Source organism: Pezoporus occidentalis, unplaced genomic scaffold, assembly GCF_034315485.1.
Source record: "Pezoporus occidentalis ecotype Australia unplaced genomic scaffold, CSIRO_AGI_Poc_V1 ctg8, whole genome shotgun sequence".
NCBI lineage: Eukaryota > Metazoa > Chordata > Aves > Psittaciformes > Psittacidae > Pezoporus > Pezoporus occidentalis.
In genome coordinates, this window is record NW_026916158.1 from 11,996,458 (window position 1) to 12,016,873 (window position 20,416).

At 39.8% G+C, this 20,416-nt stretch overlaps 1 protein-coding gene across 2 annotated transcripts in view; it reads right to left on the reverse strand.

Annotated features, from left to right (window-relative positions):
* Nucleotides 1-323: 323 nt before the first annotated feature.
* The window catches only part of GNB4 (G protein subunit beta 4), a 33,059-nt gene continuing 12,966 nt past the window's right edge, over nucleotides 324-20,416 (reverse strand). Inside the window, exons 2-10 of one of the 2 annotated variants that reach the window (XM_062602916.1) lie at nucleotides 15,873-15,969; nucleotides 11,384-11,422; nucleotides 10,555-10,661; nucleotides 9,521-9,584; nucleotides 8,553-8,715; nucleotides 8,287-8,353; nucleotides 7,924-8,125; nucleotides 6,516-6,732; nucleotides 324-5,291 (exon numbers count right to left, since the gene is read on the reverse strand). In XM_062602916.1, the coding sequence (XP_062458900.1) occupies nucleotides 5,185-5,291; nucleotides 6,516-6,732; nucleotides 7,924-8,125; nucleotides 8,287-8,353; nucleotides 8,553-8,715; nucleotides 9,521-9,584; nucleotides 10,555-10,661; nucleotides 11,384-11,422; nucleotides 15,873-15,929 (1,023 nt within the window). In that variant the 5' untranslated portion in view covers nucleotides 15,930-15,969 and the 3' untranslated portion in view covers nucleotides 324-5,184. Of the gene's footprint in view, nucleotides 5,292-6,515; nucleotides 6,733-7,923; nucleotides 8,126-8,286; nucleotides 8,354-8,552; nucleotides 8,716-9,520; nucleotides 9,585-10,554; nucleotides 10,662-11,383; nucleotides 11,423-15,872; nucleotides 15,970-20,416 lie in introns of those variants that run through there. The other variant, XM_062602918.1, reaches the window with a different exon arrangement.

The following is a 20,416-nucleotide window of genomic DNA, read 5'->3' on the forward strand; positions in this document are numbered from 1 at the left end:
AAAACCTGGGTTTATTTCCAGTCTGGGACGTGTGGGTAACTTCCAGCTCACCACACTGGAGCATAAACATGCCTCTCACCTTCCTCAGGCAGAACACACACAAAGACCTTCTGCTTTGGGGAAGAAAAAGCCGTCTCAGTTAGCATCTGGTCTAGGGCATTTACTTGCGCAGCATGTTGCTGTTGCCATTGCAGATGCATAGGCATCAGCTTGGCTCATTGTGCCCAGGTAACTGGGTGCAAGAGTTAGGTGTGGCTCTGTCCACGTGCAGTGTCAACAGGAACAATATGGATGCTGTAATAAAAGAGTCACAGGTGCCAGAGTCTGGTTAAAAGCACTTGTTTATTGGTTACAATATCAACTCATGGCAACATCTTTCACTGAGCCACTGTACAAATACAAAGAAAAAGATCCATCGTGGAAAAAAAAAGAAGCTATAAACAGAGTTCATAGCAAGTGATTTTTTTTTTTTTTCACAGGGAAGTCTTTTTACAACAGCACTGTTAAAGAACAAATGGCACAAGTCCCTGGTTTTTTTAATAGCTTAAATAAAAGCTTTAAGACTGTTTCTGAATACATACACAATCCAAAGGCAGTGCAGAATCACTTCATAATTGGTAACATTACTGAAGTTTTCCAAAGTAGTCAGCAACAAGATAAAAAATGAAACAAACCAAACAGAAACCAAGCTGATGAGAACTGCTGGAAACTAAAGGCAAATTAAAACCAAGCATGTTCAGAAGCACTTTTTTTTGGACTCCTTTGGATGTAATATGTACTACAAGGGTTCAGATGCTTTTTGTTTTTTAAAATAAAAAAGGAGAAAAAACACAAAGAGAGCACCATTGTGTAAGTAAAACAAAGGCTTGAAATACCTAAGACTATTCCACTGAAGTCCATATTAGTTAAAACCTAAACATACTGTGTGGTATAAGAATGTCAGGCACATGTAATCTGTTATCAGTTATTATATCAATTAGTAACACTGTTCACACATTTACCATAACAACACTGCATTAACATTCTGCATGTATTTTACATAACCAGCAATTGGATAAAAAGGCTTGTGGTGCCTCCGAAGTGTAGGAAGTAGTTTTACCAGCATGCATGCCAGATTACGGTATACAAAGTGCACCATCAACCCATGCTTAAGTACTTGTACAGGAAATGCTATCTCAAAAATCAGTCATTCTGCTACACGACCATTTATACCAACTAGTTTAATTAGCCAATACTCTCACCAACATCTTAAAGCACAGCACTAAACCTAGTGGAGGTGACAGTGTCCTCAAAGAGGAAAGACTAAGCACTCTTGGAATGTTTTCACAATGGTTTCATTCCACCTTAAAGTAATGTGAATTTCATTGTGGGACAAGCGGTTACACGAACTGAATTAAAGAGTAACTAGTTCCAACCCATGCATTACAGTAAGCACACTAGGACCAGCTGTTACAGCAGTTCAGCTTTGCCAGGTCAAGGTCAGGCCCTCCTGTGGCAGGGGGAAACACCCATTTAATCTGAGTTCCATTTGAAATTGACTGTGTTGTTGTCAATACACTGAACTATCTGTTCTGCCACATACTGCGACGTACCTGCAATTCAGCAAGGCAGAGGATAGCGATGTTTGGAAGAAAAAAAGTCTGGAGACAGAAACAGGCCCACAGTATTGGAGGAAGCGAGTACACGTCAGCATAATGCCACGGAGAAGTTTCTTGTGGTTTCCAGAATCTGAACCAGTATCTCTACCAAGGAACCCATGTCTGAGTCTACAAGGGAACAAGCCTGGGTTGGGCGCTTGCCTGATGAGTATTTGCTATTGCAAAGATACTTCAACACTAGAAAATGCTGACAAAAATACTGTACCTGAATAAAATACATCTTGTTACCCAAAGCACATAGCTCCACTTTCCAAGCCATAGACAAAAGGCTGGGTAAGAGTTATGATGTCGCCACCGTTTGGGCACAGTGGTCTTAGTTCCTCCATTCCCGTAATTACACAAGTTGTGTGACATTCAGGTAATGATGTGGTTTGGCAACAAACCATTACAGATGGGTTCCAATGGACCCACTAGTGCTGCAAAACCTCCAGTGTAAGAAGGTTGTGGTGCACAGGCAGAAATCACACAAGACACATACCTGAACCTACATTAAACTATAGGCAGACTCCCTTTTGGTTGAGATTCAAAACTGGGAGTAAAACCTTTTAAGTAAAACTGAAGAAGGGTCATTTTATTACCTTCCTCATGCTAGGAGGAGTTTGAGCTTCTACTATAAAAACCCCATCCATTTTAGTAAAGGCATCAATCTTGAAAGGCCACTGATCACTGCGGAAAGAAGGAAATAACCCAGCCTGTGCACGTTCGTTATTTGGCCTCATATAATAGCAATGCCTTACACTGAATCTGCGGGCTTTAAACAAAAAAAACCAACCAAAATCTAAGCTCTATCCAGGACAGTAACTCAGCAGCACACATCACCTTGGTGGGATCTACCACCAGCTTCCTACAAGCTCCCCAGAAGCATCAATACCCTTTTTCCCCCTGTTGTGCATGGGCTCCTTCCAGGTTTCCTTGTTCACCAGCACAGAAGGAACCACCTCAGGACCCATGATACTACAGACACTGGTTAACTGGATGGCAGAAGCTGGCAGATACCTGCATGATGCTTTTGGAAACCTCATTAGCATGTAGTTGGCATTCCTTATTTTAAAAGCAGCTGAATCCAACAGACAGTTGCCCATCAAACGATGACAGTGAAATTATTTGTGGCAATCCCTGCTCAAGAACCATGACCACGTTACAGTCTACCTGAACTGCTGAGAAAAGTTATATACATCTGTAAAATTTTATTGGAGTTTTGCAAGTAGAAACTAGTTCTTAATACCAGAATAATGTAAAAATGGCACCTGTCTTCTCAAAGGTGTTCATTAGGAAATTGGTTCAAAACACTTCTATGGAAAACCATTTTTTAGAAAAGGAAGATTTTCTTAAAATGCCTCAGTAACAAATTTCCAGAATGATTCGCTCAAGGCAGCTGTGAGTTAAAAACAACAAGTGCACCACTGAAAAAAGAAACCATGTCTGCAAGATCCCGAAGAGCTGCTCGCTTGAAAGAGTAACAGGAATTCCATAATAGTTCTGTTAATGCAGACATCATAAAGCAAAATGCTCAGGCATCCCTGTGACGTACAATACAGTGTGATTTTGGTCCTACACCGCAGTCTGCTGTCAGGAAATGTCTCCTTCTCCAGCACAAGGCTCGCCTTTTTGTAAAGGTGAATTTACTGTGATTGACTGGTACGTTTCTTGGCACCTTCACCATTACAGACATGGCAGGTTTATAGGCACAGTCTGGAAGTACCAAAATTTAGGATTTAAAAATGGCAGAAACTTGACAAGGAGTCATCTTGGCCACAAATCAGCTGTGGTGTATTACAAGATACGAGGCCCTTTTATTTCCTACCTGACCCCAAGATATCCAGGCTCCCCACAGCTTCAGATGAGGGCAGATCAACATTACCTTCCAACCTGATGATCTAAAATTTGCATTATCTTAAAAAAAGCCACTTATGAGAAGCCAACAGGACTTAATTCCCTTTTCCAAAAATGCCACAGACATCCAGGTTCCAAGAGAACATCCACTGCAAGTGCAGGAGTGCTGCCAGGCACCAAGAAGTTAACTGACCTCGGGTCACTTCAAACAGGCATCAGTCCCTTGATTTTCCTACTGCTACACTCACCTGTACTTTATCAGAACCTATCATTATAAGCAGCTGACATCAAAACCAGAATAAAATCAGGAACAGAAGAGGAAATGGCTATTTACAGTGTCAGAGCTGCAGAACAATTAGCATCTAATAAGCCCCCACGGCACAGAGCTCTGTGACCACAGGAGAAGAAGCAAGTCACAAAGTTGACAGGGTGAAGTTTTAAAGGGTCACACAGGTAAGCAACGTTATTTGGTTTGTTGCAAGTTACACAATTCCTTTTAGACTTCACACTGCACATAACTGACAAGCGCTTTTGGTTGTGGTATGCTTTGGCAAGCCCCTAACTTTGAGGGCGATTACAGGCGATTAACTGCACATTTAAATCTATGTTAAGAATTTAAGCAAAGTCCTCCTGAATTTCTCAGCTGATTGTGGTAATTGAGCACACTTTGCAAATACGCAGCTCCCTGCACTGAGCAACATGCCCAGTCAGTCTGGGAGTGCAGGTCAGCCAGAGTTTGGGATGGGTTGAAACCTCATTTACTTGGAGCTGAACTGTTGGAAGGAAAAGCTCTTGGCCACTTAACAACAGCAATGGAGGGCTTCCATACCCGAGGACTGCGTGGAGTAACTGACGTGAAAAGCTGCAGTAAGGAAGCTCTAATACTTCTGATTTATAAAATGTTATTATTTTATCATTATTTTTGCTGTTGTTGCAGGTCTGCCTGGCATTAACTCCTTGGTGTTTGGAGGCCGTGATTGCCAACGGATGAACCAGGAACCACTAGCTTGGAGAAGGAACCCCCAGGATTAAAAACAGGCAAGCAGGTCAAGAAGTGAGTGTGTAAGGCGGAAGGTATTAACTGGGAGTCTCCAGGGCCTTTAAAAAAAACAAAAGTTCAAATGCCTTCCATTATAAAAACACATACATATCATTGGCTTCACTTTATCTACAGTAAATTCACAAAAACATTTAAAACAGCAATCTAGTTCATCCACTACAAAACTCGGAAGTGACATCTCGGGTTAAAAGCAAAGCTATAAATGTAGTTCCTTAAAAAATGCAAACATACTTCTTTACATACAGACACATGTTACATGATTGGCCGCTATAACGTGTATATTCTGTTATGTACAGAAAAAAAAGGTACAGGATTAGCAGACTGAGCACAAGCAAAAACCCTTCAAGGACAATCTAACCAAACCACCAAAAACAAAAAGACTGGCTCTTAGTTTGTCGGTCACCATGATTATGTGTGCTGGCCCCTTTTAAAAAGTCAGTGATTTCTTCCCCCCTCCCTATTTCTTCACTTGATTTTTTTTTTTCTAGTTTACAGAAAGCCTTTTTGTGTAATAATCAGTGAATAGAAAAACTTCACCTGCAAATACAAGGTAGAAATGTTATTTCACAGCTATAGGCTGCAGCATTGATCTCTCCAGATCTCAAATGGAGAATGTACATGTTTGGATCCCAGTTAATTCCAGATTCTGAGAAAACTGTCCCAAGACCCTGTAGCTACAGCCATGCCGTCATCAGTAACACCTAAACAGCTCACACGGTTGTCATGGCCGGCAAGGACACCTGCAAAAGAAGCAGCAACAGAAGTTAGCATCCACAGAATGCCATGGACTTCAGCTGTTCCTCTGCTCGCCCAGAGAAGTCTTCAGATTTGCTAAAAACAATGTAGCGCAAGTTCTAATCATCCTTTTTCTCTTTCCCCTGAAGAACTCTGTACATCACAACAGCCATAAAAAAACCCAACCAGGTTTTGAACAAACGTGTAAGCACAATATTCCCTCCGTTTTTCTTGCCCTCATTTCTCCTTTCTGCCCCCCCTCCCCCCCCATCCCTATGCAGTCTCTCTACTGTTTTTCCCTTGCTTTCAACAACGCTGTCCGCAATTTTGGCCATCAAGCACTTCTGAAAACAAATGTGATTATCTCCTGACAGTGCCCTGGATACAGGAGCTACCTTGAGAGTCTCATGTTTGCAAACCTTAAGGATCAAAAATCTCCCATATATTTGTGCGAGACTATAGGAAAGTCAGCACTGTACTGTGCCTCCTCTTGCTTTCTTTTTGGTTTCCTTCTATTTGCACTTATCTGCTCTCCTGAGGTACCACATCCAGGTCTATTAAAACTCAGCCTGTCCATGTCCCTTAAGGAACAGGACAGATTTTCAGTCTGAGCAGCAAAATCAAGGTTTAGAGCTTAACCAGGCCCCATCATTTGATTTACTGTACAAAGTGAGAATGATGCAGCTATGCTGCCTATCCTGACAGAAGTGACTAACTCAAAGACTAAAAATGTCCACTTCCCCTCTTCTCCCAACAGCAGGAAATTATGGTCCCCAGAGCAAAAGGACCAGTGTAATTTACTATAAACCAAGTTATGTCCTGCAAATGTGTAATTTTGTATTACTTCATTTCACACACTTGAGTCAAATAAATTTCCTGTAGACATAATTTTGGAGGCTGTTCCTTAGCCTCAAGAGCTAGTATCTTCCAGCACAGATATATAATAGCCAATACCCAAGAACAAGACTTTCACTAACTGAAGCATTTACTTCACACATCATACACATGAAACTATAATGCAGTGTAACAACTGGAAGATATAACCAAATGCAAACAAATAAAAGGATGTCATTCCAAAAGAAGAGAGCATTTAAACAAAGCAAGCAGGTTCTGTATCATCAGCAATAGCACTGGCAAGGAGCTGGTTCAGTGTTTTGCATAGATTCTGAATATCCATCTTCTGCTAAGGAAATGGAAAAGCTCAGCTCATTGCAGTTATGTGTCCTCACCTGCTCTCTCCCCTTTCAGAGTATCCCACACGTTGCAGTTGAAGTCATCATAACCTGCTAGCAAGAGGCGGCCGCTTTTCGAGAAGGCTACAGAAGTGATCCCACAGATGATGTTGTCGTGAGAGTACAGCATTAATTCCTGATCGGCACGTAGGTCAAAGAGTCGGCAAGTGGCATCATCAGATCCAGTGGCAAATGCATGTCCATTAGGGAAAAACTGGAAGTTTTAATTAAGAGACACGAGTTTGACACCAGAAAGATACACTGCCCATGCATTATTTCAAGAACATCACAGGATTATTTTGCCAGTGTGACAAGGTAAAGGCACAATCATTTATTTAAAACACAAACCCCAAACCAATCTGCATGTTAAAAAAAATGCATATACCAAACTACAGAACGGAACAATTCTGGAATAGTATTGGTGACACCTGAATGACTGAAGTTTTACCCAGACAGTTCCTGCAAGTGGTATTAACAGGAATCAAAGGAGACGCAACTAACTCCTACAAAACAAAGCAAAAGGCAGTTATGTGGATCCTGGCTGTGGGTCAGGAAGACCTGGGTGAAATGGGCACAATGTTCCATCTCGAGCTGGTCATCCTGATTCGCTCAGCCATAAAAAACCTACTCCAGATCAGAGTCATTCTTACAACAGCCATATTGACTGAAATGGGAATTAAGAGAGCTCAACATAGCTCAGGATTCAGGTCTAAGTATAGGAACTGCATTTTTCTACTGGTCATGCTTTTGGTATTTTCTCAGCCTTTATAATGTCTCATGTTTATCAAAACCAGATGCAGCTTAGCCTTAGATTTCATTCCCTATTTATCAGAGTGTGTATCTTGCAGATCAGAACATACTGTTACTATGACAGAAAGGAAATATAATCCAGTTTATAAATATTACAAAATGATTCCAGGGATGAATATTCAACATATGTACTGATTTAAACTTTGCCTTCCAGAGTATTTTGCCAAAAGCTCTTTTCAACAAAATACACCAAGTACTTTTGCTCAGCACAGAACTTTAAGATGAAGATGCCTGGCTATTTTGCTCCCTGTCAGTGTATTGCATTTATCTACAATTTTCAGTTTCAAACACATCACCACACTGCAAAAAAGTCTCACTCCTCCATTCTTGACTTCTCAGTTACTGAACAGAAACAGCCAAAACTATTCCAGGAACACTTCAATGCCTCACAGACAACAGTAATAATAATTCATTTATAAACTAGATTGTAAGTTTATCAGACAACCTTCTTCATTACATACAATTTTAGTCACCACCCTAACAAAGTACTTTATTTTAAGTCAAGGTAGCCCAGTAGAAAATACGCTGAATTCATGTAACTACAGCTTTTATCCTCCCCCTTTCTTCCCATGTGGAAATATAAATGATCACTTACACAAACTGCATTAATATCTGACACATGCCCTGTGAATGACTGCCTGCACATTCCATCTCGAATATCCCAAAGCTTCGAGGAGGCATCACAGGCACCCGAAACGAAAGTCCTCATATCTGGACTTAGGGAGAGACTCATCACATCGCCAGTATGCCCAGTGAATGTGGTGGTCTGTTGACCAGTTTCAATATCCCACAAAGCGCTGCAGGTAAAATGACAACATTAATACAATGTATGTGGTTTATCTGAGAGTTTTAAGTTTCAAATAGAAACTAAGGCATTGGAGAGGATGGGTGAGGGGGTGAAGGAAATAAACAAGTGGAAGAAATAGAGGGGAAAGGGGGCAACAGCTCAAAAACTCACCAAGTGGTGTCTCCTGAGCTAGTGACAATTTGGTTGTCATCCAGAAAGCGACAGCAGGACAAGTAACCTGAAAACAAAACCTTTATGTTAGTTTCAGAGGCAGGAGTAATAACTGAAGTTTAAAATCCAAGAGCAGTGATTATAAAGCTCTCTCACAGCTAGTCTTTAACCAACAAAACTAATTCACAGTTCACAATGCACTTCAAAGTGAGATTGATTCATTCAGTACAATAAAAAAACAAAGCTGAAGCAAGAATACGGCTGACCTGTATGCCCTGGCAGCTCTCGGCTCACTCTCACATTGCCCTCTCTGGTTTTTAAGTTGTATATGGAACAGATGTTGTCCAATCCACCACAGGCAACGTAGTTTCCAGATGGTGCGTACGCGCAAGTCATCACCCAGGAGGATCTCAAAGGAATGGCGTGCATCTGCAGAAAGACAGAGCTCATGAATGTCACATTACATGTCAGCTTTCATTTTTCACTGAGGTCATTCGTATCAGTTCATGAATTAAGAGCAGATTAGACAAAGTGTGTATCATAAGTTTCAGTATGATTTTACAACATATTATAACCCATTCCATATTTAAACAAACATACACACTAGGATGAAAAACGCCAGTAGGCTCCGAAGCAGACATACAGAACGTCAGTACAACATTATTTAATAGCAAAGCTATTCTAAACATAAACATTTTCAACATTTGTTTATTCTACTTAAATTCCTTTGCCAATTTTTCTACAGAACTATAGGTTATAACATGGGATGGTTGTACCCATGGAGAGCAGACACTTTACAAAAACAGGTCACCACTCCACACTCCACCTAAGCTTCTCTCATTTAACAGGTTTTTCTTTCGTCTTTCCCTCCTCTCCCCTTTCTCTGCTCTCCAAAGCTCTCTTGTAAATTCTGAGGTTGTGTATTTCTACAATTTAAAACCAAATGACTTTCAGAAGCAATACCACACAAGCAGAGAGCAACTGCTACAAGCTACCGCACTAGCAAGTAAGAAAGAAAATGTGATGTGTTACCTACAACTATTGCTTCCGAAACACAACCTACAACATATCACTAGTAACCAGCTATTCATGAAAGGAAAAAGGTTATGTCTGAATTAGAAAAAGACTGCCTCTTTTCATTTTTGCCTTGCAACCGTAGAGGAAAATAGACACAAGCCCCCTCAGTCACACACAGTGTCCATGAATTATTGATATCAATGATAAATAACTCTACCTTATTTGTTGTATAACTATCCCAAATAATTAATTTTCCATCTTGAGAAGCACTGACTAGTAGCCTAAAAATAAAATAAGATAAATTATGTTAATATAAAACAAACTCCCCAAAAGGCTCAAACCAGACACACATCATGCACGATAACCAAGTGATTCAGAAATGTCAGCATTTCTTTATTACCCTCTTCTTTGGGGGTTGGAGAGTGGGGAGATGGCGTTTGAGAAAAAATGTGCAAAAGTCTACACATTATGTGACCAAAGAATCACATGTCCACAGGGACTCATGATTAACAATGGACAAAACCAAACTTACTGAAAACACATTTTATGAACTCTCTCCGCTGCTTTTATTTTTCAGATAATATTTTATCCACACAGCTACACAAAAATGAACAAGAAATTCAAGGGGAAATAAATATTGTTTTGAGAGGAGCTTCTATATGCATTTCCTTCTGGATGCATTTCTTTCTGAACTACAAAACAGAGTATCAACCACGAGGCACTGTTAACAACTGACCATCAGCTGCTGTAAAGGCAGCACAACAAAATTCTTTCCTAGAAGCTACGTAACTTTTCCCACTGTGTACAAAAGGATCTTTTTTTTCAATGAAATAAAATTTGTAAAGTTTGTAAATCTCCGTTATCACAGAAATTACAGGATTAGTCAACGTCATGGAAAATGCAATATCCATCATTCCCAAAACATGCCCTACCACATACCCTACTCTGCTTAAGACTCAAAGAATATAGTTAACACTAAAAGAAGGAAAGGGCAAAATGTCTGTGGTAAGAACACACAAAGTACCTCTCTTTTCAATCAAGGCTCCTCTGTTACCACTACGCAATCCTCACTGGCTATAAAAAGGTGAACTATAACTAAAGACAAAAACCCCACTACAGTTGTGGTCTGTGACCCCCCTGCAAGGGCACCAACACCATAGCACATGGCTCCCGAAACCTGGTATTAACTCTGAAGTCAACATTCTGATTTCTAGCCCTTAAGCTGCAGGTTTAAGGGTCGCTTGTACAAACCTTGAGTCCGATCCCCAGTGCATAGCATAGATTTTGGCTAAGTGACCCCTAAGCGTACGCCTTGTTCGCATTTGAATTCGACCCACTGAGTCCAGACTCGTTGTGATCTAAAAATAAGTAAAACAAACCCCTGAGATACTTAGAACTATTTTTAATACACAAGATAACAAAATACATTTGAACTCTGATAGAAAATAATCTATCTTGGCATGCAACGTAAAACTAAACATAAAGGACACTAGCGTACAGCCCAGGATTAGTTAGGGCCATGCAATGCTGAAGAAAAACTCTATAGAATACAGACTAACAACTTCATTATGGGTGTACCTAAAACTTCAGAAGGCTTTCAAAATATACTGCCCTGTAATACTGAAGCTATTTCATGTTATTGAATCTCAAAGTTTTCAGTTAAAACCAATGGAAGAAAACACTCCAGTATCTGCTGCATTGCTACTTTTCAAAGCATGGCAGAACTTTAAATGCAGAATACTTCTGTTTCCAAAACAGAGCTAGAAGACATTTAAGTCTTTCTAAAGATACTAAACTCAATAAACACTCTATATGTAAACTGGAAGGAGGACTCATTATGATGGTGGTGGGTTTTGACCAGCTGGGGCTTTTTGCTATTTTACTTGGTTTGGGTTTTTTTTCGTGAGGTTGGTTTGTATTGATTTTAAGTAACTGTAAAAATACACAGGACATCTCCAAAGGCTTATTTCACTTTATTCTGTCAGTTACTAAGCAGAAGCATGTTACAGACATAAACTGTATGGATTTTTATTTCTACATCAAGTAAGAGCCTATGCACACAATCAAGAACATAACATACCTGAGCAAGAGTCGTGTCGCTACATGCCTTTCTTGCATCCTGAAACAAAATAATGGGACAATTTCAATCTAAAAGGCAACACTGAGCAACAACTGAAAGCATCTAAAGGAAAAATAACTCTTAAGCTAGACTTTACTACACTCAAAATGCCTCAAGCCAACAACAACTTACATGCCTGTATGCCTTCTGTCACCCTGATGTTTTATTGTCCATGGAATCTAAGCTGGTGGTAACAGAGGAAAAGGGACTTGAGGACGGCCATGCCCTCCTTTGGAGTCCCTTTCTATGGAATACGTGACTCAAAGGCATCTGGACCCATCCTGAAGTCCCATAGTCTATCCTCTTCCCTCTATTCCTTCCCTGGTGTGGATGTGCTTGCTCAGGGTGTGCTGAGCACCAAGGGAAAAGCAATCCACCTGAAAAAGCAACTATGTATCATACATAATTAGCAAGCTTTGTGCTACAGGAGACTCTTGCATTAACCCCTTATGAGCACAGCTGTGCTGATGCTAGTTATGAGAGGCAGGTTGAAAATTAACAGGCAGACCTGGAGAGCAGGACAGACAGCAGGCTTAATTGAAGCTTAAGCTGCTGATGCACTTCATACAAAACCAAGATAAAAACAGTCAACTAACATCCTCATTCATTTCATGGAACGGATGGTGCTCATGTCTCCATGCAGATCCTCCTGTCTTTCTTTCATTATCTCAGACTCTATGGGTATATGACAAACTTCTGCACATTATTCAATCTTACCCAGAAAACAGACTTCACTTTTGTTTGTATAATCAGAGTAACAGATTAGACTCCTGACAAAGGCAACACCCTGATTTTGCAAAGCCTGGTTTCAGTTGCAATTGCGACTACAGCACACCCTGGCAACTCAGCTCCAGAAAAACAAATAAATAGGCACACAGTCAGCAACCACTTCTGAGAAGCATGGTTTAAAATAACTGACTTAATATTAAAGACAGGAACTTTATAGCACATATTAAAGATAAAACTATCAACGGCAGTATTGAAGGACTAGCCCTCTCTAACAAGATCCTAACTCCCTGTAATTTCCCCAAATACCTTCCAACTGCTGTAAGCAGTGAAGCGGGCCCCTCACAAATGACAGATGGATGGCCACCTTCGCTACTAATCTGTGTGTCCTCCCCAGTCCCGGGAAAGCGTTCAATCTGTGCACTGATGGCAATGCCCTCTTTGAGTGGAAGAACGGAAACATTTACTCAACACATTTTGGAACTGCACCAACACTTTCAGACTGGGATCCTAAAGTTTTTCAAGCTCCTGCTTGAGAGTTACTTGACACTGCAACTTTAGCGATTTCTAGTGAGTGTTTTTTTGACCACCCTTTATAGCTTTCCTCCCAGAGAACAGGTCTTAGAGTGGATTAAACCATCTCAGCTTCTTTTAAAATGTCTGAACTGTAAAAATATTTATAAAATGTTGACATCTGGAATCAGGAGGGGTTTAAAATACCAAGGCAGCAAATCCCCTAGCGCTCAGGACTTATTTCATCCACAGGAAGAAACACACTGCGTTTTAAACAACTTTGTTTAGTTTAGCTGAAATACTTGAACACGTTCAACATCAAATGAATTCTGAATGCAGACTGAACAAAACAAAGCAATTTTTCTAAAGAAAGAGCTATTAGCAACACCTATACTTGGGGCTGTCTAATTACTTGCCATGCAATTGGCAAAGCCGGAGGGAAAGCAAAGTTTCAGCAGGCTATTTTAATTCTCCCATTTTAACTGTCATTTCTACATATGAATCATTGTAACAGAGCCATTAATATCGCAGAACAGTTTGGGTTGGAAGGGACCTTAAAGACAGTCTAGTTCCAACCCCCTGCCAGGGGCAGGGGCACATTAGTGTCGTAACATGAACACCTTCCTCTATACAGTTGTAGCTTTTTCTCAGTTCATACAGTAGACAACACAGAATTTGTGAGAAAAATCTATGCACTACATGCAGATTGTGCAGCTTCCACAACTTCCCAGCACACACACATAGGATTTCATTTTTTCCAAAAAAAAAAAAAACCCTGTATGTGTTTTTCTAAAAATAGTGTCTTTATTTGTTCAAAATGTCATTCAATTTCAAATGACACTGTACCAAGTATACAACACCTCCAGACATCATAACCTGATTTTCAATTCTGAAAGTGAGGATATGCATCACATGAGAATTTTATTATGCCCGATATTTATTTTTTTATTACAGACAGAACTGGGGATCATAAACCCATCTGTTATATAATGGTTCATTATTCGCTGACATTTGCAACTTCCTGCACTAAAACTTCATGCAGGCTTACTTTATCCCTCCAGCATAGTGTGTCTGTGTACAGAGCTAGAGCTGTAAGAACAGCATGGGGAGGCAAAGGTACTGCATCACTTAGGTATTGCAAAGAAAAAAAAAAAAATCATTAAACATACCTAAAACACAGACTAATGGGAAACTGAAAGCTACGCATCAGAGTTTATTCTGCTTCAGGAAGCTGCAGGTACAATCTTATCTGGACCTCACTCTTAAGCACAAAGCTGATTTTTTGTGATTATATTGTTAGTGAAAATATCAGGCAAAACCCAAGAGCTGTGAACAGCTACAACAGCAAACTGCTGTCTGTAAAACATCAAGTGCTGTTGCTAACCTCATCTCTTTTCAGGAGTGCATCAACAATAATTTCTGAAAATTCCCAGCCCACTTGCTACTCTAGACAATTGCAATTTTATTATTTTTTTAAGATCCTGTATCTATTCTGGTACCCATCCCACACAACACACCAATTCATAAAGAAAACTGTCTGAAGACAAGCACAATAAGCAAGATAAATAATCACCTATACAAATATGAAACTGAAATATTTGGTCAGAAAGTTTCTTGAATATTAAGTCATCAGGAGCCTGCACTCAGATCCAAAGAGGCAAACACTGATTACCAATGCTGAGCCAAAGGACTCCCATAGCAATAACCACGATTAGTCAGCTACATCTGTCTAGATCCAGTTACAACTTTCAGTGACAGAGTTACAAGGGAGATGTTGAATCGACCCAAAGCCACAAAACTAGATGTTTATACAAAGAGACAATCAGATTTTTATGACCTAAAACTTAAACCCAAACATTCCTGCAACAGTCTAGCTCTCTTATTTGCCTGGTATCTCTTTCTTCACACAACTTAATTTCACACAGAATCAGACTGATTGATTACTAAGACTGAATTAAGGCTAACTGGCTCACCTCAACATAGTATAATGAGAAAGTCTTTACATATCAGGCAGAGGAATAATTGAAAAGTTATGTATAGCTTTTATTTGTGCAATGACATAATAAAGCCTAAATTTAAGAAAAAGTATTTTAAACTAAAATTTATTTGCATTCCTCTACAGAGCTGCTAAAAGGGGTACCCAGTGCCATAACACTGACCGATCTCTGCTTATCTTTCATCAGTGTATTAAGTGAAAACAGGACACAGAGCACTCCTTGGATGATACTGAGTGAGCAGACAGGAAAACATTTGTCCCCAGTAGTACAACTACTACCACACAAAGTGTTGTTTACCATGTGGCTGATGCTAACAAGCAGCTTGACATCCACTGCACTAAGCAGCAAACCACCACAAAAACAACTGCTGCCAGGAGATGCTATGCTGGAAAAGTCAGCGTGCATGCAATATATTCTAGGAAACCTGTAGCCCGAGCTGATAGAAATGTTTGCAAATATGGCATTCCCATATAAACCAGATTTATGAATGCCTCATGTTTAGGAAAAGGAAATATTGATGAAGCATAAACAGGCCTTGAAGATCCTTATTATACTCTGTACTTTTCTCCCTACAGAAAACTGCATCACAGAAATACACAGGCGTGCTGCAACAGATTTCTGGTAAACTGAGAGCTCATACTTGGTTTATCTTCAATCAGTAATTTCAACAAAAAATGAGCACATATGGGGGGGGGGGGAATCTACATTTAAAAAAAAAAATAAAAATCAACAGGAAGCAAAGAAATAAGGCTTGTAGAAATTACATCCACCCCTTGAAGGTTTTCTCTCACACTCCATATGCTTTGACCTGCATGTTTACCAAGTGTGGCAGCACAGTAGTCACTTCTAGTCAGAATAAGCTTTCTTAATACCCTTAGCCCCTACTTGTCATGCCTGGGTTCTGGCAGTTTGCTGCTCCATTTTGGGGTTGTTTTTTTTTTTTAAATACAAAATAAAAAATTTGCAGAGACACAAATATCCCTAGTACCAAAAAACAGCAAACTTCTTAGCAAACAAAACACTTTGTTCAAGATACATCACAAATGCATTTCATCAGACCAATGGCTTACTTTTCCAATTTTTAAACAAATATTCCCAAAATATTTCAAGTTCTGTACAACTTTAACAAAAGCAAGTAATAGATGCGATCTTCACATTTTATTCCTTTAAAGGGGGAACTTTATCATGAAGAATAAGCAATTAGCAATTCTTACTCTGATTTGATTTCGCAGCTGTTCTGCCTCCTGCCGTAACTGTTCCAGCTCACTCATCTTCAGCCTCTATGTCTCACACTCCACTTGTGAAGAAAACCTGCCGGGGGCGGGGGGGGGGAGAAAAGTAAGTTTCATTATCACTTTCTCCTCTTCAAAAAAAAAACAAACCCAACCCCAAAGTCACCATGAACTTATACTTGCTCTGCCTTTAGAAAGGCTTCCCTTTAGTGCACTGCCTAATTTGGCAATAGGCAAGTTACTTTCATTTCTGAACTAGCATGAAAAGCAGAATTAAATGAAGTCCAGTTCGGACAGAGAAGCAACTGTCAACAGAAACATCCACTGTACTTCAAAAAACTTACTGAATGCATTTGTAGCACCACTCTCCTCACCCTCCTCCCGGAAACCCCTGTAAGTCTTCACCCCAAGATGGCAACAGAGAGCAAAGACTGTAGTGGTCGCCTTAAACCTTTCTTAACCTTTGAGCTCAACAGTGCTACAAATACAAGCACCTTTGCACATGACATTCAAGCAGTTATTTTTATTGAAAACGAAAATGTTGAACCCTGGACTACGGCTGAAATAGCAGCTTTCTACTTGGGTATCCGACCCCCCATATTTTCCTTGGGCAAGGCACGATAACTTTTATTTCAAGGCATCCACACAGTGAAAATGGACACTGAAAACCACACCATCCCTAAAAGCATCCTCATGCTGGTAAAGCCCAGCCTAAAGCAGTTCTCATCTGAACAAGGACTCAAAGCAACCTTAATAAAAAGATCAAGAAACAGTAAGACCACTTTCAGGTTAGCAATTTTTTCAATCAGATTTTGCATCTGATTTTTTCACTGTTAAACAGTTTCCTCAGTTAGTTTTTCCTCTTTATCCCCAGAGCAGCAGTACAGCCAACACCACTACAGAAACCTTTTAAGTCTATTCACATACATGCAGACTTCAATACCCTTGCAATGAAAATAAAATAAGCTAGTAGGGTGGCTCACAAACACACCAGGCACTTCTCTGTAAAACCACACCAGAAAGATGGCAGTGGTGGTCCCATGACATTATCTAAAAAGCCCAAAACACTTCTAGCTCAGAGAAAAAGAAAGACAAAAGTCAAACTGCTTACAAAATTAAAATTGAGGGAGGAAGGAAAAGAAGCAGGGAGAATAACCAATTTAAAACATTATTATTAGCTTTTTACTGAAGCATGAGACACAATACAGTAGCGTCCCTCCAATTTAGTCCACTGAAAAATGCACAAAAAAACAGGGGAAGAAAGGTCACAGTGTCTGGCAAGTTGTACACCTCTAGCAAAACCCCTTGTCTGCTCTGGCTCCTGATTCTCTGTAGTTCAGAAATTACTTGCTCTAAAAGACAGACTCTGGAAAGGTTTTTTCCACCTATAAAACATGACACTCCACAGATGTAAACAGTGAAAAGTTTTGGTTCAAAATAACTTACTAATAAGATGATTAACCTTGGATTAAACACCTTAAGCAAGTGTTTGAGAGCTACAAAACATCTTGCTCAAGAAAAATCCGTCTTCATTAAATATCCACCTACTCTTTTTTTCGATCCGAAACTCCATGTTTTCCACAGATATCACTGCAAAGTCCATTTCAGAATCAACTCACATACACAAACTGGATCATCTCCAAATCAAAATACATCCTAACCAGTGGTGACTTAGAAGGTCGAACTTGTATTTTCAGTTACACATAAGCAAATTAAGTTCACACCTTTCTCTTCCTCAAACCCATGCTCAACTACAAAGACAGACATTATAGTTTGTATGCAAATACTCTAGGAGACTAATTTATTTACTACCATCTTCCTATTTCAGAAGCCCAAACTATTTAATATTGCCTAATGCACATCAGGCACAAAACAGAAGTCATCAACAGTAATGTCTAATTTAAAAAAAAAATAAAAAAATAAAAAAATCAAGCATTAAAAATATCACTTTATCATGCATGCTAATCACATGCCTTTATAGTCAATCAAGCTTAATTACAATCTTAATACATTTGACTGGAATACTATACCTCTATGAAATATAGCCCCATTTTCAGCTTCAAGTGTGTCAAATTAGCCTTTTTAGCATGTTTTCCGTTTTTCATTCTAGAACCTACACAAAGGTTAACACAGACAAAACAATGGATTCAAAGGTCTAAAGCAAGCCAGCCATGATGCCTGCCAACATTTCAGTAGTCTTGCCTGCTATTTTTAACAGAAGATAAAGATTCCTAACAGAAGTTGATGTATCTCTGATTTTCTGAGAAGGGAAGTCAGCTTCTGCCCTGTGATGTGCCACACACTTCACAGTGCTCTGTAAACAGTAACATCAACACAGAGAGGAACTGACCATAAAGAAAGTTCCATTACTATTCAAATGGAAGCACACACGGCTCTTCACAACTACCTGAAGTCAGGGCATTTTCTTATTGCTACGTAAAAATGCAAGCATATTAGAAAATTAGCTGTAACACTGCACTGGCACTCAAAGACCACCAATGACCATACTGCACTTCAGTTGTATACAAAGTCAGTCTTAATGACCTTGTCATTCATGGCAGTACTGTTCATCATTAATGCCATTTCTGTATCAAGAACCACCAGCAGCTAAACAGCTGTTAAGCTTAACATCTTCAAATTCTGTTATATCTGTACAAGTTCCTACACGGACAAAATCCAGCTCCAGAAGCCCTTCCCATCCACCCACCTTTAGCGTAAAAATCAACTCCTAAGCAAATTTTAAAAGCAAATTAAAGGATAATGATCTTGCATACTTTTTTGAAAGAATTCTTTTTGTAGTTGAAAAGTCCTAACAACATCAGTATGTTCTAAATTTGCAAGGTCATTGGCATTACTGCTTAGCAGAAACATTATCAGTGGTTCAAGGTCAAGCTATACCACAATGAGCATAATGGCCTCCAAGCCAGTACATATTTTTACAAGATCTAGATTCACTTTAGAACTAAATTATTTTAGCTTTAAAGCATTAAAGTCCCTTTCCAGTACACAGCAGCTGAACAGCAAACTCTCAGATATTATTAAGCTATATATAAACACTGGGATAGTGTAAACAAACACAGTAAACAAACTAAGTGCACAGTTTAACTATTAAATTGAAGTCTAGCCAATGCTCTCTTCTATATTGGCTGTCTGCAGCTCCCAGTGCTACTGCTTGTGTGTTCAGATGATCATCCACCATTATGTATTTAGCAGAACCATGAGCAAACTGCTTCCATATATTTTTTAAGCACTATTGTGAGGTACCCAAAGAAAATCATAGAAACGGAGTGGGTAGGGAGAAAACTCTAATGGATGCCTTTTCTGATTCACAGTAACTTTGCAAGCAGCATCTCTGAACTCTTCATGTCAGACTACCTTGCCGATTCCATACGACAGCAATCCAAGAAGACAAGCACTTGGCTTGGAACTTGCGTACACAGACACGTCTGTGCCTGTTTCAGTGCTTCTAATGCTACAGTGATGTGGTTAAAGAGAGGAAGCCACAGTCAAGATGGAGACATTTGCTGTAATATTGTTTCTAGTTAAATGTATCAGTGAGGTAGACACTTGCTGTAATACTGTTTCTAGTTAAGTGTATCAGTGAGGTGACCAGTAAAGCAGAGCAGGAACACACAACTGAGACAGCTGGCAGCAATGGTAAAGCAGAGGCTGCACCCTATAAACATGCCCTCAATGAGGAGAAGCCGGTCATCACCACAACCTTGAAGTGTGCTATTTCCCAATGCTACCAGTCATCAGATAAAAAACCCTCTTGTTTCTTACCTGATTAAGTGCTGGGACTGCTTTTGTGGGGCTTATGGATTCACCTCCAACCTGTACTACATTATAAAGGCCTATTAACCTGTCTATTCTCCCCTCCAGAAAGAGCAAATACTACAGCCAGGAAGAAGCATTGCTCCACAGCCTAGAAAATTCTTTATTCTGAACATGAACTTCCCCAGGAGCCCAGTTGTGTCATACTCAGCTGTGATCACAGCAAGGCCATCACCTCTTGCACTTCTATGGGCAGCCAGGATGCCTCCTACCACCTGAGGAGACTGGGGTTAATGTAATGTCTATCTCCCTGACTTATTAATATTTTTAATAAACATTTAGTCAGAGAAAAAATACTAGTTACCTTAGATGCGGAATACTAGCGGCATCTGCTTTTCAGCATTCACAGGTAGAAACCCTGATGAAGCCACCAGATGCTTCTCTCCAAATGCAATTGATGATGTGCAAGATGTACTACGAATAATATAATCTGCTATGGCAAAAAGGCCTCAAGGGGATGAGCAACAGGAAGAGGAAGAACTTTTTAATACCACTGGTAGCCAGAGGGTGTACCACTGCAGGACACCCAAATGATTAGGAAATGGGGTCAAGGACACGAGATGCTTCCCATCAGAAGCAACAACATGGGAGCTCATTGTCAGCAATAACTATTGTGTAACCAAGGCAGCACATCTCTGACTTCATAAAAGTAATATCATTTGTAGGTTGAACTGTACCTCAGTGCAATTTTT